At 45.6% G+C, this 27,784-nt stretch overlaps 2 protein-coding genes across 2 annotated transcripts in view; both read right to left on the bottom strand.

Annotated features, from left to right (window-relative positions):
• LOC106890953 (integrator complex subunit 4-like) overlaps positions 1 to 555 on the bottom strand; it is a 14,040-nt gene extending 13,485 nt beyond the window's left edge. Inside the window, exon 1 of the mRNA XM_014947097.1 lies at positions 550 to 555. Within this exon, the coding sequence (XP_014802583.1) occupies positions 550 to 555 (6 nt within the window). The remainder of the gene's footprint in view (positions 1 to 549) is intronic.
• Positions 556 to 788: 233 nt separating this feature from the next.
• Positions 789 to 27,784, bottom strand: part of INTS4 (integrator complex subunit 4) — a 40,639-nt gene continuing 13,643 nt past the window's right edge. The window contains exons 8-20 of the mRNA XM_014947108.1: positions 25,419 to 25,624; positions 21,778 to 21,920; positions 20,526 to 20,641; positions 18,590 to 18,723; positions 17,661 to 17,818; positions 12,510 to 12,603; positions 9,889 to 9,969; positions 6,390 to 6,520; positions 5,830 to 5,889; positions 4,252 to 4,411; positions 3,206 to 3,349; positions 2,147 to 2,267; positions 789 to 959 (exon numbers count right to left, since the gene is read on the bottom strand). Coding sequence (XP_014802594.1) covers positions 928 to 959; positions 2,147 to 2,267; positions 3,206 to 3,349; positions 4,252 to 4,411; positions 5,830 to 5,889; positions 6,390 to 6,520; positions 9,889 to 9,969; positions 12,510 to 12,603; positions 17,661 to 17,818; positions 18,590 to 18,723; positions 20,526 to 20,641; positions 21,778 to 21,920; positions 25,419 to 25,624 — 1,580 coding nt within the window. The 3' untranslated portion in view covers positions 789 to 927. The remainder of the gene's footprint in view (positions 960 to 2,146; positions 2,268 to 3,205; positions 3,350 to 4,251; positions 4,412 to 5,829; positions 5,890 to 6,389; positions 6,521 to 9,888; positions 9,970 to 12,509; positions 12,604 to 17,660; positions 17,819 to 18,589; positions 18,724 to 20,525; positions 20,642 to 21,777; positions 21,921 to 25,418; positions 25,625 to 27,784) is intronic.

Here is a 27,784-nt window from a genome sequence, read left to right as displayed (position 1 = left end):
CACAAAGCGAGACTCTGAGCAGTGTGCTGGACCACGGCCCCATCAAAATGTTCCTTTTTAGACTGAAAACCAGGATTCCTCTAGGTTTTCTGTATGGCCCTGTACTGGTTTTGGCTGGGAGAAAGTTAATTTTCCTTCAGAGTAGCTCGCGTGGTGCTAAATTTCAGATTTGTGACTAAAACAGTGCTGGTAACACAGGGACGTTGTAGCTGTTGTTGAACAATGAAAGAATTCCCTCACTTTCACCCTTCTGATTCTCCTCCCCATCCCATCGGGGGGAGAGTGAGTGAGCACTGGGTGGTGTGTGGGGCTGAACTGGACACCAGTTTAACCAAAACCAGAACCATGTCACCGAAACCTCAACCAAACCTACTGAAACCCACATCATTTTCAGAAGGGATGCCCAGAACAACAATGATCCTCCAGCTGAGACATCATCTGCACCAGACAGAACGCAAGAAATCACCTTTTTCCCTACAGTTATCCCAGAATCCAGCAAACACCTCCCTCGAGTCACCTTTCACCACGCTGTCACCTCTCGTTTGTCACCTCCATCGCTTCTGCTGCACCTGCTGGTTAATCCCTGCTTTGGGCATTTCTCCTTCCTAACCAACGTGCTTTTTACTGGCTTTCAATAATTTTAATTTGCCTGAATTCAGGCATTTTCAATTCTCACCTCGTCCCCTGAATTCCCCCCCAGCTTGGTTTCTTCCCCACATTTTAGATGCCAAAGTTAATAGTTAAAATAACGATGGGGGAGACACCAGAAGAGAATCCACTGGGGCCCTACTTAAAATGCCCTTCCAGCCAGCGCTGCGGAAGCAGAAATAAGGAGTTGATTCAGCTCCCTCTGGTACAGGATGAACCTTTAAATTCTTCCAGTCGTCGAATCGACACCATTTTTAATCCTCCAAAACCAAACAAAGATCACAGGATGAACGAACAACGCCATGGAAGTGCTGTATAAAAAGGGAGCATATGAAAAAAACATCGCACTGAACAAAACTCTGTTGGTTAAAATAATAATAAAAAAAAAGATCACCAAATCCTATTAATAACTGCTCAGAAAAAACACCCCGTATTTGAATAAACGTGAAGGGATTCCAAGAAACCAGGGCAAAGGGAGCTGTGAACAAACACTCTCTGCTTTTGTTGTTTGAAGTCCACAGACCAATGACTGAAGCACTTCCACGGGGAGGTGTGAACACCCACCGAGATTGGAGACACTTAAAGGGTGGGTTTTTAGGGCATTAAAAGGGTGGAAGTTTAATCAGCAGCGAAATGATGCTGGTGGGTACACACAGTTCCAGATGTTCTCTGCCCTGCTCAGATACCTGTCACATCTGAAACAATGAATTATGGTGACTCAGTTCATGGTGACTCCTTCCCTTTCAATAACAACTGGTTGTGCTCTGGACTGGAAGGTTCCCAGTGCCAGGGGACTGCACTCAACAGCCACCATCAATCTCAGAATGGTTTGGGTTGGACCATAAAGATCATCCAGTTCCAACCCCCTGCCCTGGGCAGGGACACCTCCCACCAGACCAGGTTGCTCAAAGCTCCATCCAACCTGGTCTTGAACCCCTCCAGGGATGGGGCAGCCACAGCTTCTCTGGGCAACCTGTTCTAGTGTCTCACCACCCTCAGAGTGAAAAATGTCTTCCTGAGATCTCATCTAAATCTCCCTCTTTCAGTTTGAAGCCATTTCCCCTCATCCTGTCACTACATGCCCACATAAAGAATCCCTCCCCATCTCTCCTGGAGCCCCTTGAGGGACTGGAAGGGGCTCTAAGGTCTCCCTGGAGCCTTCTCTTCTCCAGACTGAACCCCCCCCAACTCTCTCAGCCTGTCCTCACAGCAGATGAATGGTTGGACTCGATGACCTTAAAGGTCCCTTCCAACACAGAAGATTCTGTGATTCTACACCTCTTCCCTCCCAGCCCCTCTAGTCACCGACAGAGCAGCACTGTCCTGTCCACAGGGAGATGTCACCACTCAAAAGGCTGTGAGAATCTGAGCAACGTTAAGGGTGGCATCAACAACAGCTGTAGACACCAGGATTCTCAAAGCCCCCAAGACTTTTGGGGGGTTCTTCTTACGTGCAGGAGACTGGGATCAAACAAGACACTGGTACCATTAACATTACCTGTCCAGGCTGTGTGTGAGAGATAAACCTGTGTTATCAGCCTGTGCCTTCCAGGACCAGGATTTCGGAAGTCAGCTGGTTTGGGATGGATTATCTGCGCTTGTCCATCTGGATACAACACCTATAGAGGGGGAAAAAAACCAAAAAAACTCAAAAAACCAGAAAGAAATAACTAAATGACAACTTGGACTGGGGATTTGCACAGTGTGTGTTGTTTTGGTGTTTTCTCTTTGAGTTCAGAAGACAGAAAGCTGTGCTTTATGCTTAATTCTTTATTCCAGGAGCCCAGTTGCCCTAGATTTGTCAGCCACACGCTGGCCATTCCGAACAGCTACTGAATTATGAGTCTATGATTCTCTCTCTCTTTTCCTCCTCCTCCTCCTACTACCCAAGCTGGAAGTTCACCGGTATTTATTCGTGCTCACGTCCATGATGTGCCCAGTGCAGGTGAAAGCAGAGAATGGCATCAGAGGGCTCAAAGCAAACTCTCAGGAACTGTAGATAAATCAACTCAAGCCAGTTTCAGAACATGCCATTAAAATGCAGAAATCCAACACCGTGACTAATGAAGTGTATGATCACAGAATCATAGAATGGTCTAGGTTGGAAAGGACCTTAAAGATCATCTAGTCCAACCATCAATCTAACTCTGACAAAAAAATAAATAAGAAATAAGCAATAAAAAATCACTAAACCATATTCCTGAGGACCATGCCAACCTTTGAACACCTCCAGGGATGGTGCCTCAACCACCTCCCTGGGCAGCCCATTCCAATGCTGGATAACCCTTTCCGTGAAGAAATGTTTCCTAATCTCCAATCTAAACCTCCCCTGGCACAACTTGAGGCCATTTCCCCTTGTCCTATCTCCTGTGACTTGTCCTGAGATCGACCCCTGCTTCTCTACACCCCCCTTCAGGTAGTTGTAGAGCGCGAGAAGGTCTCCCCTCAGCCTCCTCTTCTCCAGACTGATTATTTGCGATTCAGAAGGACTGACGTCCTTAAACCAGCTCCCCCCGAGATGCAATCCTGTTTGCATTTATGTCAAGCCACTGCTTACCTGGACTTTAACGGTTCCTTGGGGATCCTGCACGTGTTCCAGTGTTGCATCAACATCCAGAGCCACCACCAACCCTGACGTGAACCTCAGAGGATTATCAGATTCACCGGTGGGTTCAATGATGTTGGCAGTAGCTCTGTGGAGCTATGAGGGGCAAAGTAGTCGGCAAAAATAAGGCGGGGAGAGGAGGAGGATAGAAAAAAACCCAATAATTACAATTATAATAATATAATAAAGTATTATAATTAAACAATTAATGGAGAAATTGTGCGTGAACTTTGGATTCTTTCAGATACTTTCTTATCTTTCAGATACTCTAACCATTCTGTGATTCTATGATTCTGTGATTCTATATTGCCAGCAATTATTAAGTCTTCTGTATTTTTAGCAGCAGTCCCAAGGATGCCAGGCAAGAATTATTGAATGGTTTGAGTTGGAAGGGACCTTAAGATCATCCAGTTCCAATCCTCTGCCATGGGCAGGGACACCTCCCACCAGAGCAGGTTGCTCAAAGCCCCATCCAGCCTGGCCTTGAACCCCTCCAGGGATGGGGCAGCCACAGCTTCTCTGGGAAACCTGGGCCAGGGTCTCACAACCCTCAACAGCAAAGAATTTTCTTCCTAATATCTAATCTAAATGTCCCCTCTTTCAGTTAAAACTATTCTCCTTCATCCTATGGCTCCACTTCCTGATCAAGAGTCCCTCCCCATCTCTCCTGGAGGCCCTTGAGGGACTGGAAGGGGCTCTAAGGTCTCCCTGGAGCCTTCTCTTCTCCAGGCTGAACACCCCCAACTCTCTCAGCCTGTCCTCACAGCAGAGGGGCTCCAGCCCTCAGACAATTTTTGTGGCCTCCTCCAGACCCGTTCCAACAGGCCCGTGTCTCTCCTGTGTTGAGGACTTGAGAGAAGAGGAAAGTCCTAGAAGAAATAACACTTGGGACCGATCAAAAACCTGAATCCTAAAAGCTTCATGGTGTGTTAGAAACTAGTCAGATGCTGAGACAGTCTGTGAGGATATTGCATTTTAATTCTCTGCGTCGAACTGACCTGCTCTGGAAGAGGAAGGTGGAGGAAGGTGCTTTGTCGCAGCGTTGTCTGAAGAATCTTGACCACTTCTGAAGGCTTGGATGTCACCAGTCTGGGCATTAAGTCCAGCAATTTATCTACAAAACTGCCTTGCATATGTGGGAGCTCAGAGATGAAACACCTGTGTTAGGAATAAATTAAAAATCAAATACTTTTTTCAACAGTATCATTATTTTCAGCCAAGCTATGTCCTTATATCTAATTCTGTCATTATGACTAAAGACGTAGATTCCTCTTCTGATGTGTCTCATAGGTAAGATGAAGATTATTTTGGCTAGTTATGTTGGGACCATACCTTGGTGCTCAAACTGACAACATCAAGTGTACTTAGATCTCACTTCTTATGTCCTTCATCAACACAGAGTCTACTGGGCAAAGGTATCTCGATCCACAAAAAACAGGAGCTGGAAATGCTGAGGTGCCCATCAATGGTTTTTCTCTACTGATATTTATGGGAGTATTACTTATCACACCTAAGGAGTGACATTTAAATAGTAAACTACAACCAGTAGGAAAAAAATCCCAAAAAATCCCAAGTTTGAGGTCAAGAACAGAGAATTGAAACCCTTCTATAGTTTGAGACAGCAGCCTCTCACAAGAAGAGCACTTGATAGCCTGATTTCACTCCTGCATAAAGAACAAGAACTACTACCTTTGTGGAATTCCTCACTGCCCCTAGGAGTTCCACTCCTGAAAATATGGTTCCCTCATCACTTCACCAGCCACAGCAGCCAAGCACTGGAAGAGCTTGCCCAGGGAAGTTGTGGCTGCCCCATCCCTGGAGGGGTTCAAGGCCAGGCTGGATGGGGCTCTGAGCAACCTGGTCTGGTGGGAGGTGTCCCTGCCCATGGCAGGGGGTTGGAACTTGATGGTCTTTAAGGTCCCTTCCAACTCTAACCATTCTATGAGTCTATATGGACCACAAAAAAAATGGGTATTTAATCAGAACTAGAGAGGGAGTTCTGCTCAGCTGACCCTGGATACCTCTATCTCTGGGCAAGCAATCCATTTCCCTTCTGAGTGGATGGAAAAAAAACCTGGACATCCTTAATCTGACCTATTTTAGACACCCAAATTTGGATAAAAAGAAAGAAGCAGCTCTCTGGTGAGAGCTGGGCAAGTACTTCATAAGCAGTGGTCTACGAAGCAACGTCAACACCCAGGTGAGAGAACTCCCACCTTGAGCATGTAGATGGTTCACTCGCTCTCTCGTTTAGAACTCAGAAATTTGGGATAAGGAAAAGAGAAATTCCTTCTTTGTTAAACTCTCAGGAAAGCTCTTCATTGATCCTACTTGTAGAAGGGAGTTTAATTCTTCTGGATCCTGAGACTCAGTGCGAGGAAAAGAGACAAAAGCAAATTATCTCACGTCCCCGATGTAGGACAACAAGAGGGGGAGATGTGAAGAACAAATGGAATATTCCCCGATGACAACAGTGGAGAGATTTCCATAGAATCACACAACAGTTTGGATTGGAAGGGAGCTTTAAAGGTCATCTGGGCTTTCTAACAAGGTGAAGAAGCAACGGAGTTTCTCACCTCTGAAAGGAATCCACTTCTTGTAGGAATTTTTCACACATCCCGAACAGCGGTTCCACTCTGGAATGAAGAAAACATTCCTTGTTTTAGTCTTAAACAAAGAAAACTGGTTCTATGGCTAAATGGTTTGAAATCCACTGCAAGCCCCGAAAAACAAGATCTTACAATTCTGAGGCTAAAAACTCGGCAAATGATACCGAGTCTATCAATGCACTGTGTTTGCTTCATGACTCTTCCTCATTTAATTAGCTCCTAAATATCAACTCTAAGACACGCTCTGTGATGTTTTAAACCTATTTATATGTTCATAGCTGAGAAAACTCAACCCCCTAAATATGCCTTCCTAATAATTTTGTCATCTAATTGAGTATCGTGCCACTCGACAGCTACACCAAAGGCAAAAGAAGACTCTTCACGTTGAGTTTGTTGAACAAATACTTATTATTCTGTGATGTTTCATGAGTCAAATTTATCCTTACTGCTTTTTTTGTTAAACAAAGCTTGAGGAAACTAAGCTTCAAGTGAACCCTAGGAAGGTCCTTTGAGCAGGTCACCCTTACCCTCTCGTGGTCCGGGCAGTCACGATGAGCTGTAACGCCTTCGCCTGGAGCCTCATGTGGTGAATAATGACCACTTGTCTGCTCTCCACGCCGCTGTACATGAACTCCATCTTATACGTTTCCTCCAAGATCTGCCAGACAGACACCACGGGGGTAAAAAAAAACCCATCAGACTCCGCTAAACTCTCACACAAGCACAATCACAAGATCCTGGCATTTTTCCTCAGGCCAAGGACACATTAATCCATGAGTCTCATTCTTCTGGTGAAATTCTTCACAGCATGAAGTGGCACCTAATACTAAAAGGTTATTTTGGCGGCATTAAAGAAACAATTCACGAAACTTGGCCTGAAATCAAGCACTCCCTGCACAGGCAGTCTATCTTCTGACATTGCATTTCAAGTTTCTAGGGGTAGAGAACTCACCGACTCCCGCAGGCTACTCTGGAATACAAAACATGAGCAGCACAACAGAGCAAGCTCAGAGGTCCTGCTCAGGTCTACATTTTTCATAGAATCATAGAATTGTCTAGGTTGGAAGGGACCTTTAAGATCATCTAGTCCAACCATCAACCTAACTCTGATAATAAACAATCACTAAACCATGTCTCTAAGCTCTATGTCAACCCATCTTTTGAACACCTCCAGGGATGGTGCCTCAACCACTTCCCTGGGCAGCCCATTCCAAGGCTTAATAACCCTTGCAGTGTACAAATTGTTCCTAATATCCAACCTGAACCTCCCCTGGTGCAACTTGAGGCCATTTCCTCTTGTCCTGTTGCCTGTGACTTGGGAGAAGAGCCCAACCCCCGTCTCTCTACACCCTCCTTTCAGGGAGTTGGAGAGAGTGAGAAGGTCTCCCCTCAGCCTCCTCTTCTCCAGGCTGAACACCCCCAGCTCACAGAATGATAAGAGGTTGGAAGGGACCTCTGGAGATCATCTAGTCCAACCCCCTGTCAAAGCAGGTCCATCCAGAGCAGGTTGCACTGGAGCTCCCTCAGCCTCTCCTCATAAGACTTATTCTCCAGACCCGCTCCAGCCCCTTAACGTCTTTTTTGTGGTGAGGGGCCCAAAACTGGACACAGCACTCAAGGTGGTGCCTCACCAGTGCCCAATACAGGGGGACAACCACCTCCTGAGTCCTCCCATATTTGAAGCTAATATGGGAACTGTCACAAAATAAACATAATTTTGGATTCTTTTAGATACAGCGTAAAATGCTTAGACAGGACCTTGCACAGTTTTTACTCATCCTACTTTATCTGTCGAATAGATGGGCTTAAGTAGACAAGAGAATTGCTCAAATTAATAGAGTCGAGTTCAGTATGACTGTAGAGAAGCCAAGACCTTGCAAGTTATTTAATAGGAAACGTTCTCTCCCCCTTGGGTTGATGGGAAATGATCTACATTCACAATCACAACAGATAAAACTTCCCCAGGGGGGTTCACGTGCGACTGAGAAGGGCACCCAAGACAGAGAGTTCAATTAGAGAAGGTTTTAAAAAGCTGATAGGTTTTTGTTTCTACTCATCCCAGGGGAGAGCTGTCAACAGCACAGAAGGTTTTGATGCACAGCGGCACCTGCCTCTTATTACACCTTAATTAACTGAAGACTCAAAACGTCAGCACAGTTCCCCAGCAGATCCACAATCTTGCTTTTTCACTCTAGATTTGTTTCTGGATTATTTAATAGCTTGCTTTCTTCTTCACTTTTTCTTAGGGCTTCAGTTATTCCAGTCTCAGATCACTTACACATCACAGAATCATAGAATTGTCTAGGTTGGAAGGGACCTTTAAGATCATCTAGTCCAACCATCAACCTAACTCTGATAAAAAAATAAATAAGAAATAAGCAATAAAAAATCACTAAACCATATTCCTGAGGACCATGTCAACCCGTCTTTTGAACACCTCCAGGGATGGTGCCTCAACCGCTTCCCTGGGCAGCCCATTCCAATGTCTGATAACCCTTTCCATGAAGAAACGTTTCCTAATGTCCAATCTAAACCTCCCCTGGAGCAACTTGAGGCCATTTCCCCTTGTCCTGTCTCCTGTGACTTGGGAGATGACACCGACCCCCACCTCTCTACACCCCCTCTTCAGGTAGTTATCGAGCGCGAGAAGGTCTCCCCTCAGCCTCCTCTTCTCCAGGCTGAACACCCCCAGCTCCCTCAGCCTCTCCTCATAAGACTTACTCTCCAGACCCCTCACCAGCTTCATTGCCCTTCTCTGGACCCGCTCCAGCACCTCAATGTCTTAATAACTCAGGGTAGGACCTCTGGAGGTCACCTAGCCTGCTCCCCTGCTCACAAGCAGGTCTAATGAGATGCAGTTATTCAGGGCCACATCAAACTGTGAACAATTCCACGGACAGAGATTCCCCCCAACCTCTCTGGAGAACCTGTTAGAGTATTTAACCACCCTTATGATAAATTTCCCCCCCTTTATATCTAATCAGAATTTCCCATCTTCCAATTTGTGTCCGTTGAGTGTTGTCCACAGCAGTCTGGCTCTGTCTCATCTACATCCTACGACGAGGCAGTGGCAGACAGCAATCAATCCACCCTGAAGCCTTCTCTTCTCCAGGCTGGACAAGCCCAGTTCCCACAGCCTCTCCTTGCAGGGAATGTGCTCCAGTCCCTGACCACCTTGGTGGCCCTTTGCTGACCTTCCCCCTGTTTGTCAGTGTCTTCCTTCCATTGGGGAGCCCAAAACACGACACAGCCCTCCAGATGTGACCTGGCAGAGACACCTCCCACCAGACCACATTGCTCAAGGCCCCATCCAGCCTGGCCTTGAACCCCTCCAGGGATGGGGCAGCCACAACTCCTCTGGGCAACCTGGGCCAGGCTCTCACCACCCTCAGCAAAGAATTTCTTCCTGAGATCTAATCTAAATGCCCCCCCTTTCAGTTTAAAACCATTCCCCCTCATCCTGTGGCTCCACTCCCTGATCACAAGTCCCTCCCCATCTCTCCTGGAGGCCCTTTAGGGACTGGAAGGGGCTCTAAGGTCTCCCTGGAGCCTTCTCTTCTCCAGGCTGAACCCCCCCAACTCTCTCAGCCTGTCCTCACAGCAGAGTCCTCCAGCCCTCCCAGCATCTTTGTGGCCTCCTCTGGACCCGCTCCAACAGGTCCATGTCCTTCCTGTGCTGAGGACTCCACTGATGTTGATCAGGCATTTTGGCTGTTCCCACCACCTCATTGACCTTTGCTTGTTTAGAAACGGCATTTAAGAGGAGCTGCTCCATAATCTTCCCCACAAGTGAGGCCAAGCAACCCGGAGTCTTCTAGATCTTCCTTCGTACTCTTCTGGAAGAGCTGTCATCGACCTCCATCACTCGCCTCTCATCTTTTGAAGATGAGAGAAATGTCTCCACTTTGGAGAACTAAGATTGACTGGGACAGACTCTGGCAGTGGGAGGTTACTGTTGCATGGCCAAAGGAAGGGCTCGTATCCAAGGAATTCCCTCCAGGCAGACCCAGCTGCTTCCAACCTCACCTGTTTTGCTGCAGCAGATGCCAACGCGTTCTGTTTCAGGTACAGAGGAGCTGCCACGTTCCACAGCTTCTCCTGCAAGGCCTGCAGAAGAAAACCATCACACGACGATAAACAACCAGTTCAGTCTAAACACGGTGTCTTTGGGGCTTTTAAATACAATGTGGGGAACCAAGCCCTCCAAAATTATTCTATAAATGCACGGAGATATCTATATAACTATGAAATATAAAACAAATTGAGAATAATATTAAAAATACTATGAATTAGAGACTGGCTGAGCCAAACTCTTCGTACTTTTTAAGGAGAACTTCATGCAGAATGCAGTCACCTCTTAGAAAAACAATAGCCCACGGTGTTATCACCTGCCAAGATCAGGGCAACCCCAGATTGCAGGCAAGAAGCGGAAACAATAACAGCTGTCCCCAAAAACACACCTAGACAGTCATATTCCTCAACTTTCCTGATGACAGTCTCCTTCCCACCAAAGATCCCGGAGTTGCTAAGAATACTGAGTGTAAAAATCAGCCACTAATATTTGTATTTAAAAAAAACCCACCCAACTACACCTGAATTGTTTTTTGAGATTTGGGTTCTCTCTGCCATATCAGAATTTCTAATTGTATGATATTATGAGTTACTCTTAATTGCAGCCACATTAGTGACTCCTCTACGTCACAGATGTACTGTCTGTTCCCAAACCGCTGTTCTAGCAGCAAACAGACACCGGTTCCTCCAGCCAAACCCTGGAGAAGGGCCACAAAGTCACCTCCAAAGGCCAATTCTCTGCCCGGATAGCACATTTTGCTTTGGAAAAAGTTTTGGATTTAGCTAGTAATGTACCAAGCTGTAACACTGCTCATCAAATAGGCCTTCTTTCGGTGATAAATGTAATTCATAGAATCATAGAATGGTTAGAGGTGGAAGGGACCTTAAAGACCATCGAGCTCCAACCCCCTGCCATGGGCAGGGACACCTCCCAGTAGACCAAAAATGGTCTGCTGAACCAAAAATGGCCTTGAACACCTCCAGGGATGGGGTATCCACAGCTTCTCTGGGAAACCTGGGCCAGTGTCTCATCACCTCTTTAGTAGTTTTTTTTTGTTCTTTGGAAACGTGTGCTTGATCAGCAATTATTTAAATAATGGTTAGCTTAAAGTCACATTATAGAAATGTTTAAATTTCATTAGATTGTCTTCCAAATAAAGATTTAATGTTAAAAATAGAATAGCCTAGGTCTCTTCAGACAGTGAAACATGTGTTGTTGTAAAAAGAATATTTATCTCCGAGTGCTCACCTGAAAGCTTTGCATTCTGCATAGCAAAGTCTAAAGGAAAAACGAGGTGAACTTTTGTAAATTGACAAGTTCTTTTACTCCTGAGGTGACCTTTTGGGGTTTTCTTTTGTTTACAACTTTCCTTCTCGGAAGTAGGATTGTGCTGTAATCAGGGCCTGATCTCTTGCCGTCACCACGCAGAGGTAGAGATACGTGGAGATAAGACTGACATAATTTCCCTTTGCTGGGGAGATCCAAAGATTTGAGGGCTGCATCGAGATACGCCAACTGGCAGCTATGTAATTAGCAAAGAAACTGAAATTCCTTATTGGTTTTACATAACGAAGCTTTTATTGAGTCCCTTCTGGAAACCTGTTTGTTGCTTGCTTTAGATCTTGCTTTACATCTGTGTAAATTCTATTCAAACACCTAAATACCAGGAGATTAACTTAAATACCAGTCGATAGCTTGAGAAGTGAAGCAAAAAAATTAGATGGTGTTTATAAGAAGAAGCTGCCTTTGAAAAGGGTTGCTGTCCCGGTGTCAAAGCAACTGCTTCATCTCCTAACGCCAAAGAGATCATTTCAAGGCTGTTAAAGAAAGCACGATTGGTATTTTGCTCCATCAAGTCTAGAGAATTCTTTGGCATCCGTGCCCAAAAACCTGTCTACAAAATATCGTCTGTAAAAAAGGGTTAGGGAGGCCACCAGCAACGAAAAGTTACTCTCATAACACGAAAGGCTACAAAGTAGTTGACTCCATTGTGGTTTCTGTCAGAAAAACTCTGCGTTGGCCAAAAAGCATGTGAACCAACATAAACCCCGGGTGTAACAGCAGAGATCTGCACTGGTGTACTCACTGGCAAAGCCAGGGCACGAATTATTTAGAATCATAGAATTGTCTAGGTTGGAAGGGACCTTTCAGATCATCTAGTCCAACCATCAACCTAACTCTGATGAAAAACAATCACTAAACCATGTCTTTAAGCACTATGTCAACCCGTCTTTTGAACACCTCCAGGGATGGTGCCTCAACCACTTCCCTGGGCAGCCCATTCCAAGGCTTAATAACCCTTGCAGTGTAAAAATTGTTCCTAAAATCCAATCTGAACCTCCCCTGGTGCAACTGGAGGCCATTTCCTCTTGTCCCATCGCCTGTGACTTGGGAGAAGAGACCGACTCCCACCTTTCTGCCACAGAAGGGAAGCAGGAATATCAGAAATCCACGGAACCTTTGCTTTCCTCACACATCAGTTTTCAGCACAAACATTAAAACATCAAAGCGCCCCTCTAAGTTTCACAGAGGGCGTTTGTGAAGAACAGCCCAAAAAATCCAGATGAAGCCAAACCTTGATGAGGAGCAGCTGACACTGAAGGTACGTCGCAGTGAAATCCGCCATCCCGGCCAGCTCTGACTGCAGCTCCCCGAGCCTCTGAAGGTCACTGAAGAAAAAAAAAAAAAAAAAAAAAAAAAAAAAAAAAAAAAAAAAAAAAAAAAAAAAAAAAAAAAAAAAAAAAAACCCAAAAAAGGAAAAAAAAAGCATTAGAATCATGGAATTGTATAGGTTGGAAGGGACATTTCAGATCATCTACTCCAACCATCAACATAACACGGATTAAAAAAAAACCCCATCACTAAACCATGTCACTAAACACCACATCAACCCGTCTTCTGAACACCTCCAGGGATGGTGCCTCAACCACTGCCCTGGGCAGCCCATTCCAAGGCTTAATAACCCTTGCAGTGTACAATTTTTTCCCTAATATCCTATCTGAACCTCCCCTGGTGCAACTTGAGGACATTTCCCCTGTTCCTTGGGAGAAGAGACTGACCCCCACCTCTCTACACCCTCCTTTCAGGGAGTTGGAGAGAGCGAGAAGGTCTCTTCTCAGCCTCCTTTTCTCCAGGCTGAACACCCCCAGCTCCCTCAGAAGTTCTCCAGACCCTTCTCCTTGTTCTCCAGACCCCTCACCAGCTCCGTTGCCCTTCTCTGGACCCGCTCCAGCACCTCAATGTCTTTTTTGTGGTGAGGAGCCCAAAACTGGACACAGCCCTCGAGGTGGGGAAGCCAGCAAGTTCATCTAAATGCACTCAGAACACAGTGACGACGAAGCCAGCAATTTCTGCATCTTGCTTTTTCCTGCCCTTAGGACGAGCACCAGAAACAGCAGGAAAACACGTGCTACAGAAGAGTTTGCACCTTAGGACTTGGCATCTCCTTTCTTCCCGGAGGCAGCCACAGGCAGAGCAGGGAAAGCAGCAAATTCTGTCAACCCCGTTACCCTGCAGCCCCATGGGGACCACGGACCATCTCAGTTCCAGATTTAACTTCAAAACACCCTGGCCTCCTACAGCAGCTGACGACCCCTTCGCGTGACGCTGCTGGGAAATCAAACTATTCCTGCTGGAGAAGAAAGGTTGTTTGGAACACGCCGGGCTCACGCAACCAGGTGTATTTGAAATAGAGCTGCCTTTTTAAAACAAGCTGAAATCTGCTGCTATTTCCCCAAAATAGCTGTCGTGTGCTGTCTGGGGTAAGCATTCCTTGTAGATCTTACAGCAACAGAAGTCGCTTTTCACTTCACCGGAAAACTAAAGAAGACAGTTAAGGGAACTCAAAAAGGCTTTAGTTCTCTACTCTGAGACATGTTTTAAAATCAAAAGCGTGTATTAAGAAAACAAAACTCATTTTTTGTCGTAGAATCGAAAATAGGTTGGGTGATGTGGATTCAACATGTCGCTGTTCTTTGTAGTTTGCTTTGATCCAAAGCGTCCTACAATTGTCACTCTGCTTCCATGTTTCCTACAGTATTATTTTCTTCAGATGACCCTTTTCTTTTGTTTTTTTTTTCAGATGTATCTTTACATATGTTTGCCCCATAACTGGAAGTGGTCAAGGCCAGGTTGGATGGGGCTTTGAGCAACCTGGTCTGGTGGGAGGTGTCCCTGCCCACGGCAGGCGCGTTTGAACTCGATGGTCTTTAAGGCCCCTTCCAAACCATTCTGTGAATCTGATTTACGATGCAACTCTGAAACTTTGGTTTTGCCAAACCCGAGTGCTCCCGCATTCAAAAAAATAAAAATAAAAAATCCATGAGATCCCAAAGGGATGAGATTCAACAAGGCCAAGTGCTGGGTGCTCCACTTGGGTCACACCAACCCCCTGCAGCGCTACAGGCTGGGGGCAGAGTGGCTGGAGCTGCCTGGCAGAAAAGGACCTGGGGGTGTTGGTTGACTGTGGGCTAAACATGAGCCAGCAGTGTGCCCAGGTGGCCAAGAAGCCAACAGCATCCTGGCCTGTATCAGGAACAGTGTGGGGAGTAGGACCCGAGAGGTGATTGTCCCCCTGTACTTGGCACTGGTGAGGCCCCACCTCGAGTACTGTGTCCAGTTTTGGGCTCCCTACCACAAAAAAAGACATCGAGGTGCTGGAGCGGATCCAGAGAAGATCAACAAAGATGGTGAGGGGTCTGGAGCACAAGTTTTATGAGGAGAGGCTGAGGGAGCTGGGGGTGTTCAGCCTGGAGAAAAGGAGGCTGAGGGGAGACCTTCTCACTCTCTCCAACTCCCCGAAAGGAGGGTGTAGCCAGGGGGGGTCGGTCTCTTCTCCCAAGGAACAGGCGACAGGACTAGAGGAAATGGCCTCAAGTTGTGCCAAAGGAGGTTCAGATTGGAGATTAGGAAAAATTTTTTCACCGAAAGGGTTATCAGGCATTGGAATGGGCTGCCCAGGGAGGTGGTTGAGGCACCATCCCTGGAGGTGTTCAGAAGACACGTTGATGTAGTGCTGGGAGATACGGTTTAGTGATGGTGTTGCTTTTTGTTTGTTGTGTGGTTGTTTATTTTTGTCAAAATTAGGTTGACGGTTGGACAAGATGATCTTTAAGGTCCCTTCCAACCTAGAAGATTCTGACTCTGTGATTCAAGACCAGGCTGGATGGGGCTTTGAGCAACCTGGTGTGATGGGAGGTGTCCCAGCCCATGGCAGGGGGTTGGAACTAGATGATCTTTAAGGTCCCTTCCAACCTGAACCATTCTATGATTACCTGTATAATTTGCAGCCAAAGAAAACCTCTCCTAAGCAGAGGGGCTGTGACTTCCTTCAGTGCAACAACAGTTGTGCCAGGCTGAGCCCTCCGCAGCGATTCCATTTCATCCTCTCTCAGAAAAAAAAAAGACCAGATTCCTGGGTGGTTTATTCCCATGTCACACTTCACGCGTGACAACACGCTGCCAGGGAGCAGGATGCCATCTCTCAGCGAACAGCCAGGCAGACACTCTGCTTCCCAGTCTTCTCCCCTTCCCAATTCCACTAATTCTATTCCCTTACAAATCCTCACTGGATTTCAACATCCCTGCGAGACAAAAAAAATTCCTGCTGGAGGGATGGAGAAACCAAACCACAAAGACTCGATTTGCTAAAAATCCCGCCTTGCAGTTTCAGCTGCAGAGCCTGGGGGAAGAGTGTCAGGCTCGAGCGTGGTTAGAAATATAAGTCCCCAGGAGACACCAGCTCCACAGGGTCTGCTCTGCTTCCCCCGGTGACAATAATGACAAAGGAGGAAGGAGAATTCACCACTATGAGCTTCTTCCATCCTTCTCCTCTCAGCAATCAAATCTTTGGCGCAGGAAACTCCTGCCCTCCACAAAATAACCTGTAACTCTACTTTTGGTTTTATCTTAAGTCCTCCCTTCTCTTAAGGATGGAAACCAGCAGCTGGTTTTGTGCGGTTCCTGAGTGGTGATCCCAGCAGGAAAAAAGCCAAGGTAATAATTTCATAGAATTATAGAGTTGTCCAGGTTGGAAGGGACATTTCAGATCATCTACTCCAACCATCAACCTAACTCTGATAAAATCCCTCAATAAACCATGTCACCAAGCATGATGTCAACCCATCTTTTCAATACCTCCAGGGATGGTGCCTCAACCACTTCCCTGGGCAGCCCATTCCAAGGCTTAATAACTCTTTCAGTGTCAAAATTTTTCCTAATATCCAATCTGAACCTCCCCTGGTGCAACTTGAGGCCATTTCCTCTTATCCTGTTGCCTGGGACTTGGGAGAAGAGACCGACCCCCCCTGGCTACCCCCTCCTTTCAGGGAGTTGGAGAGAGCAATAAGGTCTCCCCTCAGCCTCCTTTTCTCCAGGCTGAACCCCCCCAGCTCCCTCAGCCTCTCCTCATAAAACTTGTTCTCCAGACCCCTCACCAGCTCCGTTGCCCTTCTCTGGACCTGCTCCAGCCCCTCAATGTCTTTTTTGTGGGGAAGGGCTCAAAACTGGACACAGCCCTCGAGGTGGGACCTCACCCATGCCCAGCGCAGAGGGATTTCCATCAATTCCAAAGCATTACTGTCCCTTACTGCACACAGGTCCCGCAGGCAGCCATCTCCAACACGATTCCTACCCTCAAAATCAAAAACATCCACAGCCTGGGAGGTTTCCAGACCTTCCATCTGCCTGGAAGACACCGCACAATCTGCCCAGAGATTACCTGTTTCAGGCGTTTCGTGCTCTGAGACTGCGTTTCAGGCTGCGCGTAGCAGCCTCAAAACCAGCTGAGAACAACAAAAAAAACCCATATATTTTTCACAGCTGGGTTTTCAGCAAGGAGCACACTATTTATTCGCCACCGCAGGTGGGTGCAAAGCGATTTACAGCTACGTGTACAGAAGGGGCAGCTATTTTGGAGGAAGGAAAAACAAGATAAAAGCTTTTCGGAGTTTCATATTCCCAACAAAGCGCTTTAGATTTTTTTTCTTAACTCTCAAAATAAGGCTCTTTTCTTCTTCCCGAGCAGAGGAATCATATTGAAAGGATCCTTTAAGTGTTTCGTTTGTGTGAATGGGTCCAGTGGTGAAATGGAAGAGGCAGCATAAAATCCACCATCAGAGGCCACACCATTATACAACAGCAGACAACAAGATGCAGAAATATTGTCTATTCCAAGACAATCTCTTTGATTTTAAAATTAATGAAGGATCCCAAACCCTTTATAAGTGGGACTGGTGATAAGAACCCCACAAAGCACCAGAAGCAGGTCCCCTCCTGCTGAATGAAAGGCCATGGGCCTTGGAAATTGGAAGAGCAAATGGGACAACCTCTCTCTCCCCACAGAGATGAAATTTTAAAAAAAAAACCAAGCATGTTCATTAGAAGTAGTATGATCAAAATGAGGGACTCACACAGGGACAGAGAACTGAGAACTACACACAAGGCTGTCATCCATTAAAACTGGAAGTGTTTTTTCATTTATTTTACCATAAATGAACAGCCCAGAAGAGCTTACCGTGCTCTGAAGAGACGTTCCCCTAAAACACACACTAATTATGCAGTGGGGCAGAGCCGAGACCATCAGTTTTGTTTCAAATGTGCCATGAACACCTTTTTATCCCAATGTTCTCTAGAAGAAGGCTCAGACTCAGCGTCCAACGGCAAAGTCCACCACTGATAATCAGGGAAACCAGGAATTCTAACCCATCTTCCCATGATGCTACCTTACCGGATGGTAAATTCCAGCAGCTCCTGGATGCCCTGTGGGTCAAGGTGCTGAAGGTTGTAAACCCTCTCCAGGCTCTGATGCAAGAACTGTTGGGAAGGATCTTCGTGTGGGGTAACACTGGGAGAGACAGGGGAGGACAGCAGCTTTCTACCTGGCAACTAAGGAAGAAGAAATACACACACACATATAGAAAAGTCCAACACGAGTAACAACATCGCAAAATTTAACAACTACCAGTTGAGAGCTCTGATTTATTTCTCAAAAATCAAAATTTATATCAAGGATTTCAAGTCTACATCTTTTAACTTTGTTAGTTAATAATCTCCATTTCATAATCCACTCGCAGGTAGAGATCTTCAGGTTAAACTTCAACATCCCTCTGAGGGAAACATCTTCCTCATCTCCTAACTACGACTCTGTGAGGTCAAGGGAAGGCCAAAACCACACAAACCACAATTTATTTTATGAGCTAGAATGTGATTTATGATCAACTTCAGTCCCACATGTACTTCCATGCAGGAAAAACATGCTTCAAAGCAGCAGAGAACATCTCAGCCATGAGTGAATTGTTTAGGGTTCCACAAGTCAAATGGTGGAAAGTCTACAAAGCTCCCCTTCCCCACACACTGAGAGATACAGAAAGTTCCCAGGAATCCCACCCTCCCAAAATTCTTTCCCAACCAGCAAACCATGTGCTATTCTCTCACTTGAGAGCTATAAAGTTATTATTCTCCCCAAAATATTACAAAATCCGTATTGTAACAATTTAACGTTTGGCTCTCCTTACTTAACCTACATTTGAATAGTCATTGCCTTGGAGCTTGGGAGAAAAAAATACTTTAAAATCCAACCCACACGAACAGACACGGAGGAGACCAGTGATATTGGGAACAGAGTGATGAAGAGCAAACCAAATCAACTCAACTTACCCTTAAGGGAGGGACCAGATGAGAGAGACTGTCCCGAAGATAAGCGTAATGCCTGAAGGTGTGATCAGAGAAGAGGGCAGGCATCGTCGGGCAACTCTTGGCAGCGTTAAAAATCAGGACCAGAACAGCAATATCTATTGAAAGGGACTGTTAAAGAAAAAAATAAACCAACAGCAAGAAGAGCTCCTTGGGGATGGCAAGTTTAAAACACCACCACCACAACCACCAACACAACCCTTTCTTTGCCGGGGAATGTTTAGGAAGTTCTTTATGGTTGGAGAACGTTGAGCGAAACCCAAAGAGGCAGCTGCACCAACAGATGAGAACAAACCAACAAAGCACAAATATTACAGGATGGGCCATATTGGAGGCAGGATGTTAATGCCAACGTGTTAATGCCAACACAAAGGATGGCAGCCAGGGATTACAAATGCAGAACACTCTGATTACGAGGAGTTTCACTCTTCCTCAAAGCTTACACTGTGCTGACCAGTTTGGTACCCAAACACCACCTAAAATCAAACATTTATCCCCATCTTTGAAAATTGCTGCATTTCCTGTGATGCCCTGAAAAACATCCCTCTTACACAGACTTAAAATAAACCGAAGAATCAAACAGGGAAGATGATTTTGTAACAGAGAGAACATTTTCACAGCCTGAGAGCCCGAGGAATACAGAGGGCAGCCAAAGGCTTCGGGGCACTCACCTACACAGACAGGGCAGCCAAAGGCTTCGGGGCACTCACCTGCACCAGGGCTGACCCTGAGTGTAAGGTCTCCAACAGGAGAGGGTGAAAGGATCCCAATGCAAAGCTTATGCTCATCCAGGCACTTGCCTGCACGGGGAAGAAGCAGGTTCAGCCACAGAAGGGACAGAATCCATGTCCCTCACCTCCTGAAAAAACCTCCTGCACCCACGGGCTGCCAAGCATAAAGGTTTCCACTTGACCAACCAATTTCTCCTCTTTACCCAAAAGCCTTTCCAAATTTTCAGCTGAAGCTATTCAACTAACCCAATTCAAATTTCCTAAGTGCTTGGAATCAAACAAAACCATGCTTTTAACTAACAGTTTACACTGGAAACTAGACTATTCAGGTCTACCTTGTAGCTTCTGGTTCCCAGGCCTGTCTTCCATAGATCTCCATGAAAGTGGGTGGCAAGTTATCTCCAGAACCTTCTCTAAAATAATATTCTTTGGTTCAGGGCAGGAACGTGCATTGAGCTAAATAACAGCTTTCTCCCCACCCCAATGTTCCTTCCATTCTCAACTTGTAGGATAAATTTACTCAAATTATTACTTAACCACCTGATTATGGACTAATCTTTCTCTTCACCCGATTCTAGCCCTTCTTCAGTTCTCACGAGGCATTTATTTTATTTGTATAGAATTTCTAGCTGATGGCCTGGGACTGGTTAGGAGAAATAAAGACAAACTTTACAGAGGAAGAGAGTTATTCCAGTCTAACGTGTCTCAGCATTTATCAGAAATGATATTACGTTCTGTGATCACGCAGAAGGGAAGCAAGGAGAGTGAACAATGGAAAAATGGTATTAGTTTTACTTAAAAAGAAAACAGACAAGGAAAACCACTCTTCTCATTTAAAAGCTAAAGCATCTTCAAAATTAGCACGAACTAGACAAACGTTTTCACATCAAAGGACTCATCTGCAACTCCTAAACCTTGACAAATTGCTTGATAAACAGCTTATTCATCACAGCATTAAAAAAGACTAATCACACCACATTGGGATTTCTGAAGATGGTTCCAGATAACAGTTATTCCATCACTCGCTGAGTAATAAAACTGAGCAGCAAAGGGATTCAGAAATAGCTACAGGATTGTCTGCTACCGTTTGAAATGGTTTCACAAACGTGAGCATCAGGAAAATATCAGTAAAATCTATTATGTTCAAAATGCTCAACTTAAAAAGATACAGGCTGGGTCATCCATGTCTGGTTCCGGAGTGTCAAAGAACGGATGTGTGCTCAGCAGCTCCGGGACTAACGGAAGCACCAAAGTGGGATGCCTGCTTCCCAAGAATTTCAAGCATCTGAAAACACACAGATTGAAATATTCATTAATAAATGTACACTGCAAAACACAACATTTTAAAATATTATTACTTTATGTTGCAGCGGCGCTTTGAGGTGCTGGTCAGCATCAAAATCCTACTGCCCAAGTCTCTTCGTGGCTGAATATTTGCATTAATGTTTGATAAGATCCAAGAAAACCGAGAAGACAGCTTGAAAAAGCAAGCAAGCAGGAATAAAAATCATTTATATAAACTGTCCATGAAATACTTAACACCTGGAGCTATACAACCCAAGAAAAGCTTTCACACTCAACGCTCACAAATGAGTGAAGGTTTTTTCTTCAGAAATAAAGGAGTGAGGAGGTAAAACCCCAACCAAATAACAAAACCCCCAAAACCCAAAACTCCACCAAACTCCCCATACAACCCAAGAAAAGCTTTCACACTCAACGCTCACAAATGAGTGAAGGTTTTTTCTTCAGAAATAAAGGAGTGAGGAGGTAAAACCCCAACCAAATAACAAAACCCCCAAAACCCCAAACTCCCCCAAACAATGTAAGAGTACACTGGAAAATTACTAAAAGTGTTTCCAATAACACCCAAGAACGCCACCTCACACCACGTGTGCAGGAGCATCCCTTCCTTCGTTTTTTCCATTAAACAACCCAAAAAACCCCACACAAATAATCATTATTTCTGCTCAGACGGAAAAAGTCCCTCCACCTGCACGATGCCACACAGCCCATCACTTGTCACCACTGATATAATCAACTGCTGCTAATTATTACTATTTAATGCAGCGTCAAGTAAGCACAAGATATTAGTTGCATAGAACAGATGAGTTTTTAAACTGAAGGTTGAATTTATCTTTTCTAGGAATGCTTTGAGACCTTCTAAGAGGGGTATTTCCAGGTGTGGTCACTGGTTCTGGATTCAATATTTGCCTCAATTACTGAAAAAAAAATAGACAAATAAGTAGACAGCAGATGAGTTTTTAAACTGAAGGTTGAATTTATCTTTTCTAGGAATGCTTTGAGACCTTCTAAGAGGGGTATTTCCAGGCGTGGTCATTGCTTCTGGATTCAATATTTGCCTCAATTACTAAAAAAGAATAGAAAAATAAGTGGACACACCAGGACACTGAACACACTCACTTCCATATGGATTCTCTGTCCGTAGGATACTTGGTTAGGTTTTTCAGCAGCTCCACCAGTGCAAGATGGATGCCTTCTTTAGTTGAGACGTTGGTGCAACACAACAGCTCATGAAGGGCTTCCCGAATGTCCCTCGAAGAATCCTAAAAGAAAAATATAACCCCAATCTTTGAGCACCAAGAGAAGATGTTCCTGCACACATTTACTTTGAAGGCTGTGGTTCCTGTTCCTGGGCTGAACTAATACTAGAGGCACCTGCAAAACAGCGCCCGTTTCTAGTTATCACAGTGAAGCACAGATGAAATGACAGCCCAGGAACTCCTGCAGGGTCTCCTAGTGGTCTCATCCACCCACGTGCTTCATCTACTGGAAGGAATGGGAACCCCCTTCACTGCTGACCTTCTCGTGCAGGGCAAAAAAATCACTGTTTGGTTTGGGTGAGGTTGTACCCTTGACACGTCAACGGTTGGACACAACAGATTATCAGTGACCACCTACAGGATAAAAGAACTTGACCTAACTATGAGTTTATAGATTGACAAGAAAAAAATAAAACACACTTAAAAGTTTCGTCAGGAACTTTGTTATGATCATATGGGATCACAGAATGATAGGAGGTTGGAAGGGACCTCTGGAGATCATCTAGTCCAACCCCCTGCCAGAGCAGGTTGCACAGGAACGTGTCCAGGTGGGTTTTGAATGTCTCCAGAGAAGGAGACTCCACCACCTCCCTGGGCAGCCTCTTCCAGGGCTCAGCCACCCTCAAAGTGAAGAAGTTCCTCCTCACGTTTAGATGGAACTTCTTATGTTCAAGTTGATGGCTGTAACCTCTTGCCCTGTCACTGGACACACTGCATACCCCTCATGTACCAACTCTAAAGTCACATTGCACCCACTTTATTTTCTAGGCTGGGGCGATGCTGTACAGAGGAGCTTATGCAATCCCCAAGCAGTATTTTTAGAAGTGCCGTGGCTGAACTCCAGCTTAATTAATTACATTCCTTCTGCCAAAAACCCACCTTGCTGTTCCATATCAATGTATTGTACTCCCTCGCCATCAGCATTTGTGTGGCATTGCTGGATAGAATGTGAAAATTTGACAGGATACAAGAACTGGCTGCGTTTCAATGGCAGATTTAATTTTTTTTTTTTTAAATTATAATTTGCTAAGTATCAACAGCTCATTCATCACTGTCTTACACAAAAGAAAAAAAAAAGAGCAGTCCTCCTGTAAAGGCTCTTCAGTGACAGCCACCACACACAAATGATCAAAGGAGGAAAGCACAGCAGGGCTGCTCAGCTGTTCCTTATTTCGGTGGTGGAAGGAAGATGATGGCCAAAAAGAAGATTCTCTGAGGACTGGAACGAAATGACTATGGAGGTAACGTACTCTAGGTGAAGGCAAGTTGCATGGACCACTGGAAGGGCAGTACGGAGACACGCGAGGCAGAAGACTATGAAGGGACAGAGAGGGGCACAACTCAATAGAAACCAGGATCAAGGGCAACAGGAGAAGCAGAATACAAAGCCCAGGGAGAAAAGCAAGGAGTAGCTGGTAGAGTTATTCATAGAATGCTTTAGGTTGGAAGGGACCTTAAAGATCATCCAGTTCCAAGCTCCTGCCATGGGCAGGGACACCTCCCACCGGAGCAGGTTGCTCAAAGTCCCATCTCACCACCCTCGGAGTGAAAAATTTCTTCCAAATATCTATCTAAATCTCCCTCTGTCAATTTGAAGCCATTACCCTTCATCCTATCCCTCCACTCCCCGATGAAGAGTCCCTCCCAGCTTTCCACGAGCCCCTTTAGGGACTGGAAGGGGCTCTAAGGTCTCCCCGGAGCCTTCTCTTCTCCAGGCTGAACCCCCCCAACTCTCTCAGCCTGTCCTCACAGCAGAGAGGCTCTGTGAACAGCATTGTGTCAAACTGCTTCCCCTCAAACACTCAGCCTGTCCTCACAGCAGAGGGGCTCTATGAACAGCATTGTGTCAAACTGCTTCCCCCCAAACCCGTTTTATTTGCTGAGCTGTAGCCCTGAAGGTGTGTTTTTTTGACTCAGCTGTATGTGGTAGGTGAGTCTCTGCTGCTTTTGTGCAGTCTCCCAGCCTCAGGCGATGCTTCTGTCTCTTCAGCTGCTGTTTTCTTGACCCAGGGCAACGGTGGCTTCTTTCTGTTGTGCAGGAAGAAGCAAACTACCCAGCTTATTTTATCAGTCCGAAAAACGCTGCGGAATATGATCTTAATTTGCAAACAGAGCAGGGAATTTTATGCCCCTCAAATTTTTATGGGGTTGATTTACCTTTGTTCAAGCTGGGGACTTGTGCATCGAGGTATAAAAACGCCGTCGTTAGACTGGGGTTCTGCCTTCTGCTTCTGTGCTGACTTATCACGTGTGTTAAATCATAGGTGTATTATGGTTTATATTATCATAGTGATTATCAGGTATTAGGATAGAGGAAGTGTGAGAATGATTAACATTTTAATGGGTTTGTCTGATTCTGAAAGGGGCTCGCTTGCTTTCTGTAACATCTATCTTTCAGTAGCAAAATAAAGCATTTGGGAAAATAGCATTACTTTTTGTGCCTAAATTTGTTCTGAGAATGTAAATATGGATCAGTTGCAGGTTGGGTAACTTCTGCTTTCATCAACCGCTTTGACTTTATCTGAGAGAGTTGGGGTTGTTCAGCCTGGAGAAGAGAAGGCTCTGGGGAGACCTTAAAGCCCCCTCCAGTCCCTAAAGGGGCTCCTGGAAAGCTGGGGAGGGACTCTTGATCAGGGATGGAGTGATAAGATGAGGAGCAATGGCTTCAAACTCAAAAAAAGGGAATTTAGGTTAGATATTAGGAAGAAATTTTTCACTCCAAGGGTGGTGAGACCCTGGCCCAGGTTGCCCAGAGAAGCTGTGGATGCCCCATCCCTGGAGGGGTTCAAGGCCAGGTTGGATGGGGCTTTGAGCAACCTGGTCTGGTGGGAGGTGTCCCTCCCCATGGCAGAGGTCTGGAACTAGATGATCTTTAAGGTCCCTTCCAACCCAAACCACTCTATGATAAAACCTCTTCCTCTTCCCCTTCCCAGATCAAACCCATCAACCAGGAAGAGCAGCCGACACGCTGTCCCCTGGGTGCTGGCTGAGCACTGACTGCAAGGATGCTGGTTGGAAAAACCCAAAATTATACCACGGAGCACACTAACAAACTCTCAGAGAAATCTCAGGCCCATGCCCTGTCTCTGCTCGGTGAGCAAAGGTGTAGCCAAAGCAGCTGAACAAAGCAACAGAAAGAAAATGAAGCTGTATTTGACCTGAAGTGGTGCATAGTTTCAAACCACAAAAAACAGACAGAAGGAAACACCCTTGAGGCTACAGCACAGTGCTCAAGGGAAGAGCTTTTATCTGAAATTCATCTGTTTCGCAAGTATTCTATTGGTTGGACTCCATGATCTCAAAGGTCCCTTCCAACCATGAAGATTCGATGATCCTGTGTTGTCCTGGAGATTACAAACGACCAGATCTTAGGAGCCACTGGGGGTTTTCACAGAAGAAGAAAAAAACCACAACAAAAAAGGTGGGCAGTTTCAGCTGAGAGGAAGGGGCTGATGAGCATCATATGATTGTAACACCTCAAAGAAAGCAGGAATTTCTTACCTCCAAGACAGCTAACACAGTATCCAGCTGGTCTTCCCTCAGCGTGATGTTGTTGGAAATTTTTCTCATCGTGTGTATGGACTGCAACCTCACCTCCTCGATTTCATCGTTGAACATGTCAACCAAAAAATCCAGGCATTTCTCCGCAAAAGAAGGCGAGGACTGAGCCAACATGCAGAGGGCTTCAACCGCAGCGATCCGCACCTCTGTTTCAAAACAATGGAGGGAACTTATTGTTAGTGCTGTTTAAACACACAACTGATGTTCCTCAGGGCTCAGTACCAGAGGCCAGTTTTCTTTGATGCCTTTATCAATGATCTGGACAAGGGGATTGAGTGCACCCTCAGCAAATTTGCAGACAACACCAAGTTGGGTGGGAGTGTTGATCTGCTTGAGGGTAGGATGGCTCTACAGAGGGATCTGGACAGGCCAGATCGATGGGTTGAGGCCAACGGGATGAGATTCAACAAGGCCAAGTGCTGGGTCCTGTACTTGGGTCACACCAACCCCATGAATGCTACAGGCTTGGGGAAGAGTGGCTGGAGAGCTGTCCTGGTGGAAATGGACCTGGGGGTGTTGGTTGACACCAGCTGAATGTTCACCAGCAGCATGCCCAGGTGGCCAAGAAGGCCAAGAGCATCTTGGCCTGTATCAGGAGCAGTGTGGCCAGCAGGACTGGGGCAGTGACAGTCCCACTGCACTGGGCACTGGTGAGGCCTCACCTCAAGTGCTGTGTCCAGTTTTGGGTCCCTTTACAAAAAAGACATTGAGGGGCTGGAGCAGGTCCAGAGAAGGGCAATGGAGCTGGTGAGGATCCTGAAGAGTAAGTCTTGTGAGGAACAGCTGAGGGAGCTGGGGGTGTTCAGCCTGGAGGAAAGGAGGTTGAGGGGAAATCTATGCAAGTCCCTGAAAGGAGGGTGTAGAGAGGCAGGGGTCAGTCTCTTCTCCCAAGTCACAGGTGACAGGACAAGAGGAAATGGCCTCAAGTTGTTCTGGGGAGGTTTAGATTGGATATTAGGAAAAAATTCTACACAAAAAGGGTTATCAAGCCTTGGAACAGGCTGCCCAGGGAAGTGGTGGAGTCACCATCCCTGGAGGTATTTAAAAGTCACGCAGAAGTGACGCTGAGGGACATGGGTTAGTGGTGGTTTGGGCAGCATTACAGAATCACAGAATCTTCTAGGTTGGAAGGGACCTTAAAGATCATCTTGTCCAACCATCAACCTAATTTTGACAAAAATAAACACCCACACAACAAACAAGAAGCATCACCATCACTAAACCATACCTTCCAGCACTACATCAACCCGTCTTTTGAACGCCTCCAGGGATGGTGCCTCAACCACCTCCCTGGGCAGCCCATTCCAATGTCTGATAACCTTTTCAGTGAAAAAATTTTTCCTAATATCCAGCCTGAACCTCCCCTGGCGTAACTTGAGGCCATTTCCTCTTGTCCTGTCGCCTGTTCCTTGGGAGAAGAGACTGACCCCCACCTCTCTACAACTCCTTTCAGGTAGTTGTAGAGAGCAATAAGGTTGATGGTTGGACTCAATGACCTTAAAGGTCCCTTCCAACCTCGATGATTCTGTGATTCTAGAAGGACATAGTACCCAACTGCCAGACCTCATATTACTCAAGGACTGGGCCAAGGACAGTAGATGTTACGGAAACCCTGAGGAGGATGGAGACTGAGAAGGCCATTTAGGAACCTTTTTACAGCCAAGTCTTCAGATCAAAAGCTTCCCCTCAAATACAGCGTGTGCTGCTGTCGTAAGCAACTGCAGAAGGACTTACAGGTGAAAAAGAGGTCTCCTACCCAGCAATAAATATCACGTATTTCATAGCGCGTTTTGCAAGTGTAGCTATAACCCCGGTTATCTTAAGCAAACTAATTTAGATAATTAAACTCTGCTTGTTTTATTCTCCCTGACGTTTTAATTGCTCGCAGCACTCACTGCATTTTAAACTTGCCAGGTAGCACTTTATGAATTGCTGAAAAGCCCTGGAGTAGCAGCGTTTTGGCAGTAAATGGAATTAAATTCCTCCGCTTCACGACCTTGGATTCCTCAAAAGAAAGGAAAAAGCTGCCACCTAATTATTAGAATGTCTCAGAATTTAAGCAAAAAAAGCATGAAAAGGTGTCCAGAGTGTATTCATACTGTAAAACATGGTAGGAATTTGAAGAATAGCCAAGTATAACAAGCTTAAGTGGAGATGAGACTAATTTCCCTGCAGCCATCCTCGTTAGCTTCCATAGCATTTATGTGCCAGGGATCACAAAAAATAAGAATTAAGCTGATGTCTTGCAAACATTATTGTTTTAAACATACTTTTATCTTTCATTCAAATTAGCTCATCTTGAAAAC

The sequence above is a fragment of the Calidris pugnax genome, unplaced genomic scaffold (assembly GCF_001431845.1).
Source record: "Calidris pugnax isolate Ruff unplaced genomic scaffold, ASM143184v1 scaffold121, whole genome shotgun sequence".
In the NCBI taxonomy this organism is placed as follows: domain Eukaryota; kingdom Metazoa; phylum Chordata; class Aves; order Charadriiformes; family Scolopacidae; genus Calidris; species Calidris pugnax.
This window is presented reverse-complemented; position numbering and strand designations above follow the sequence as displayed.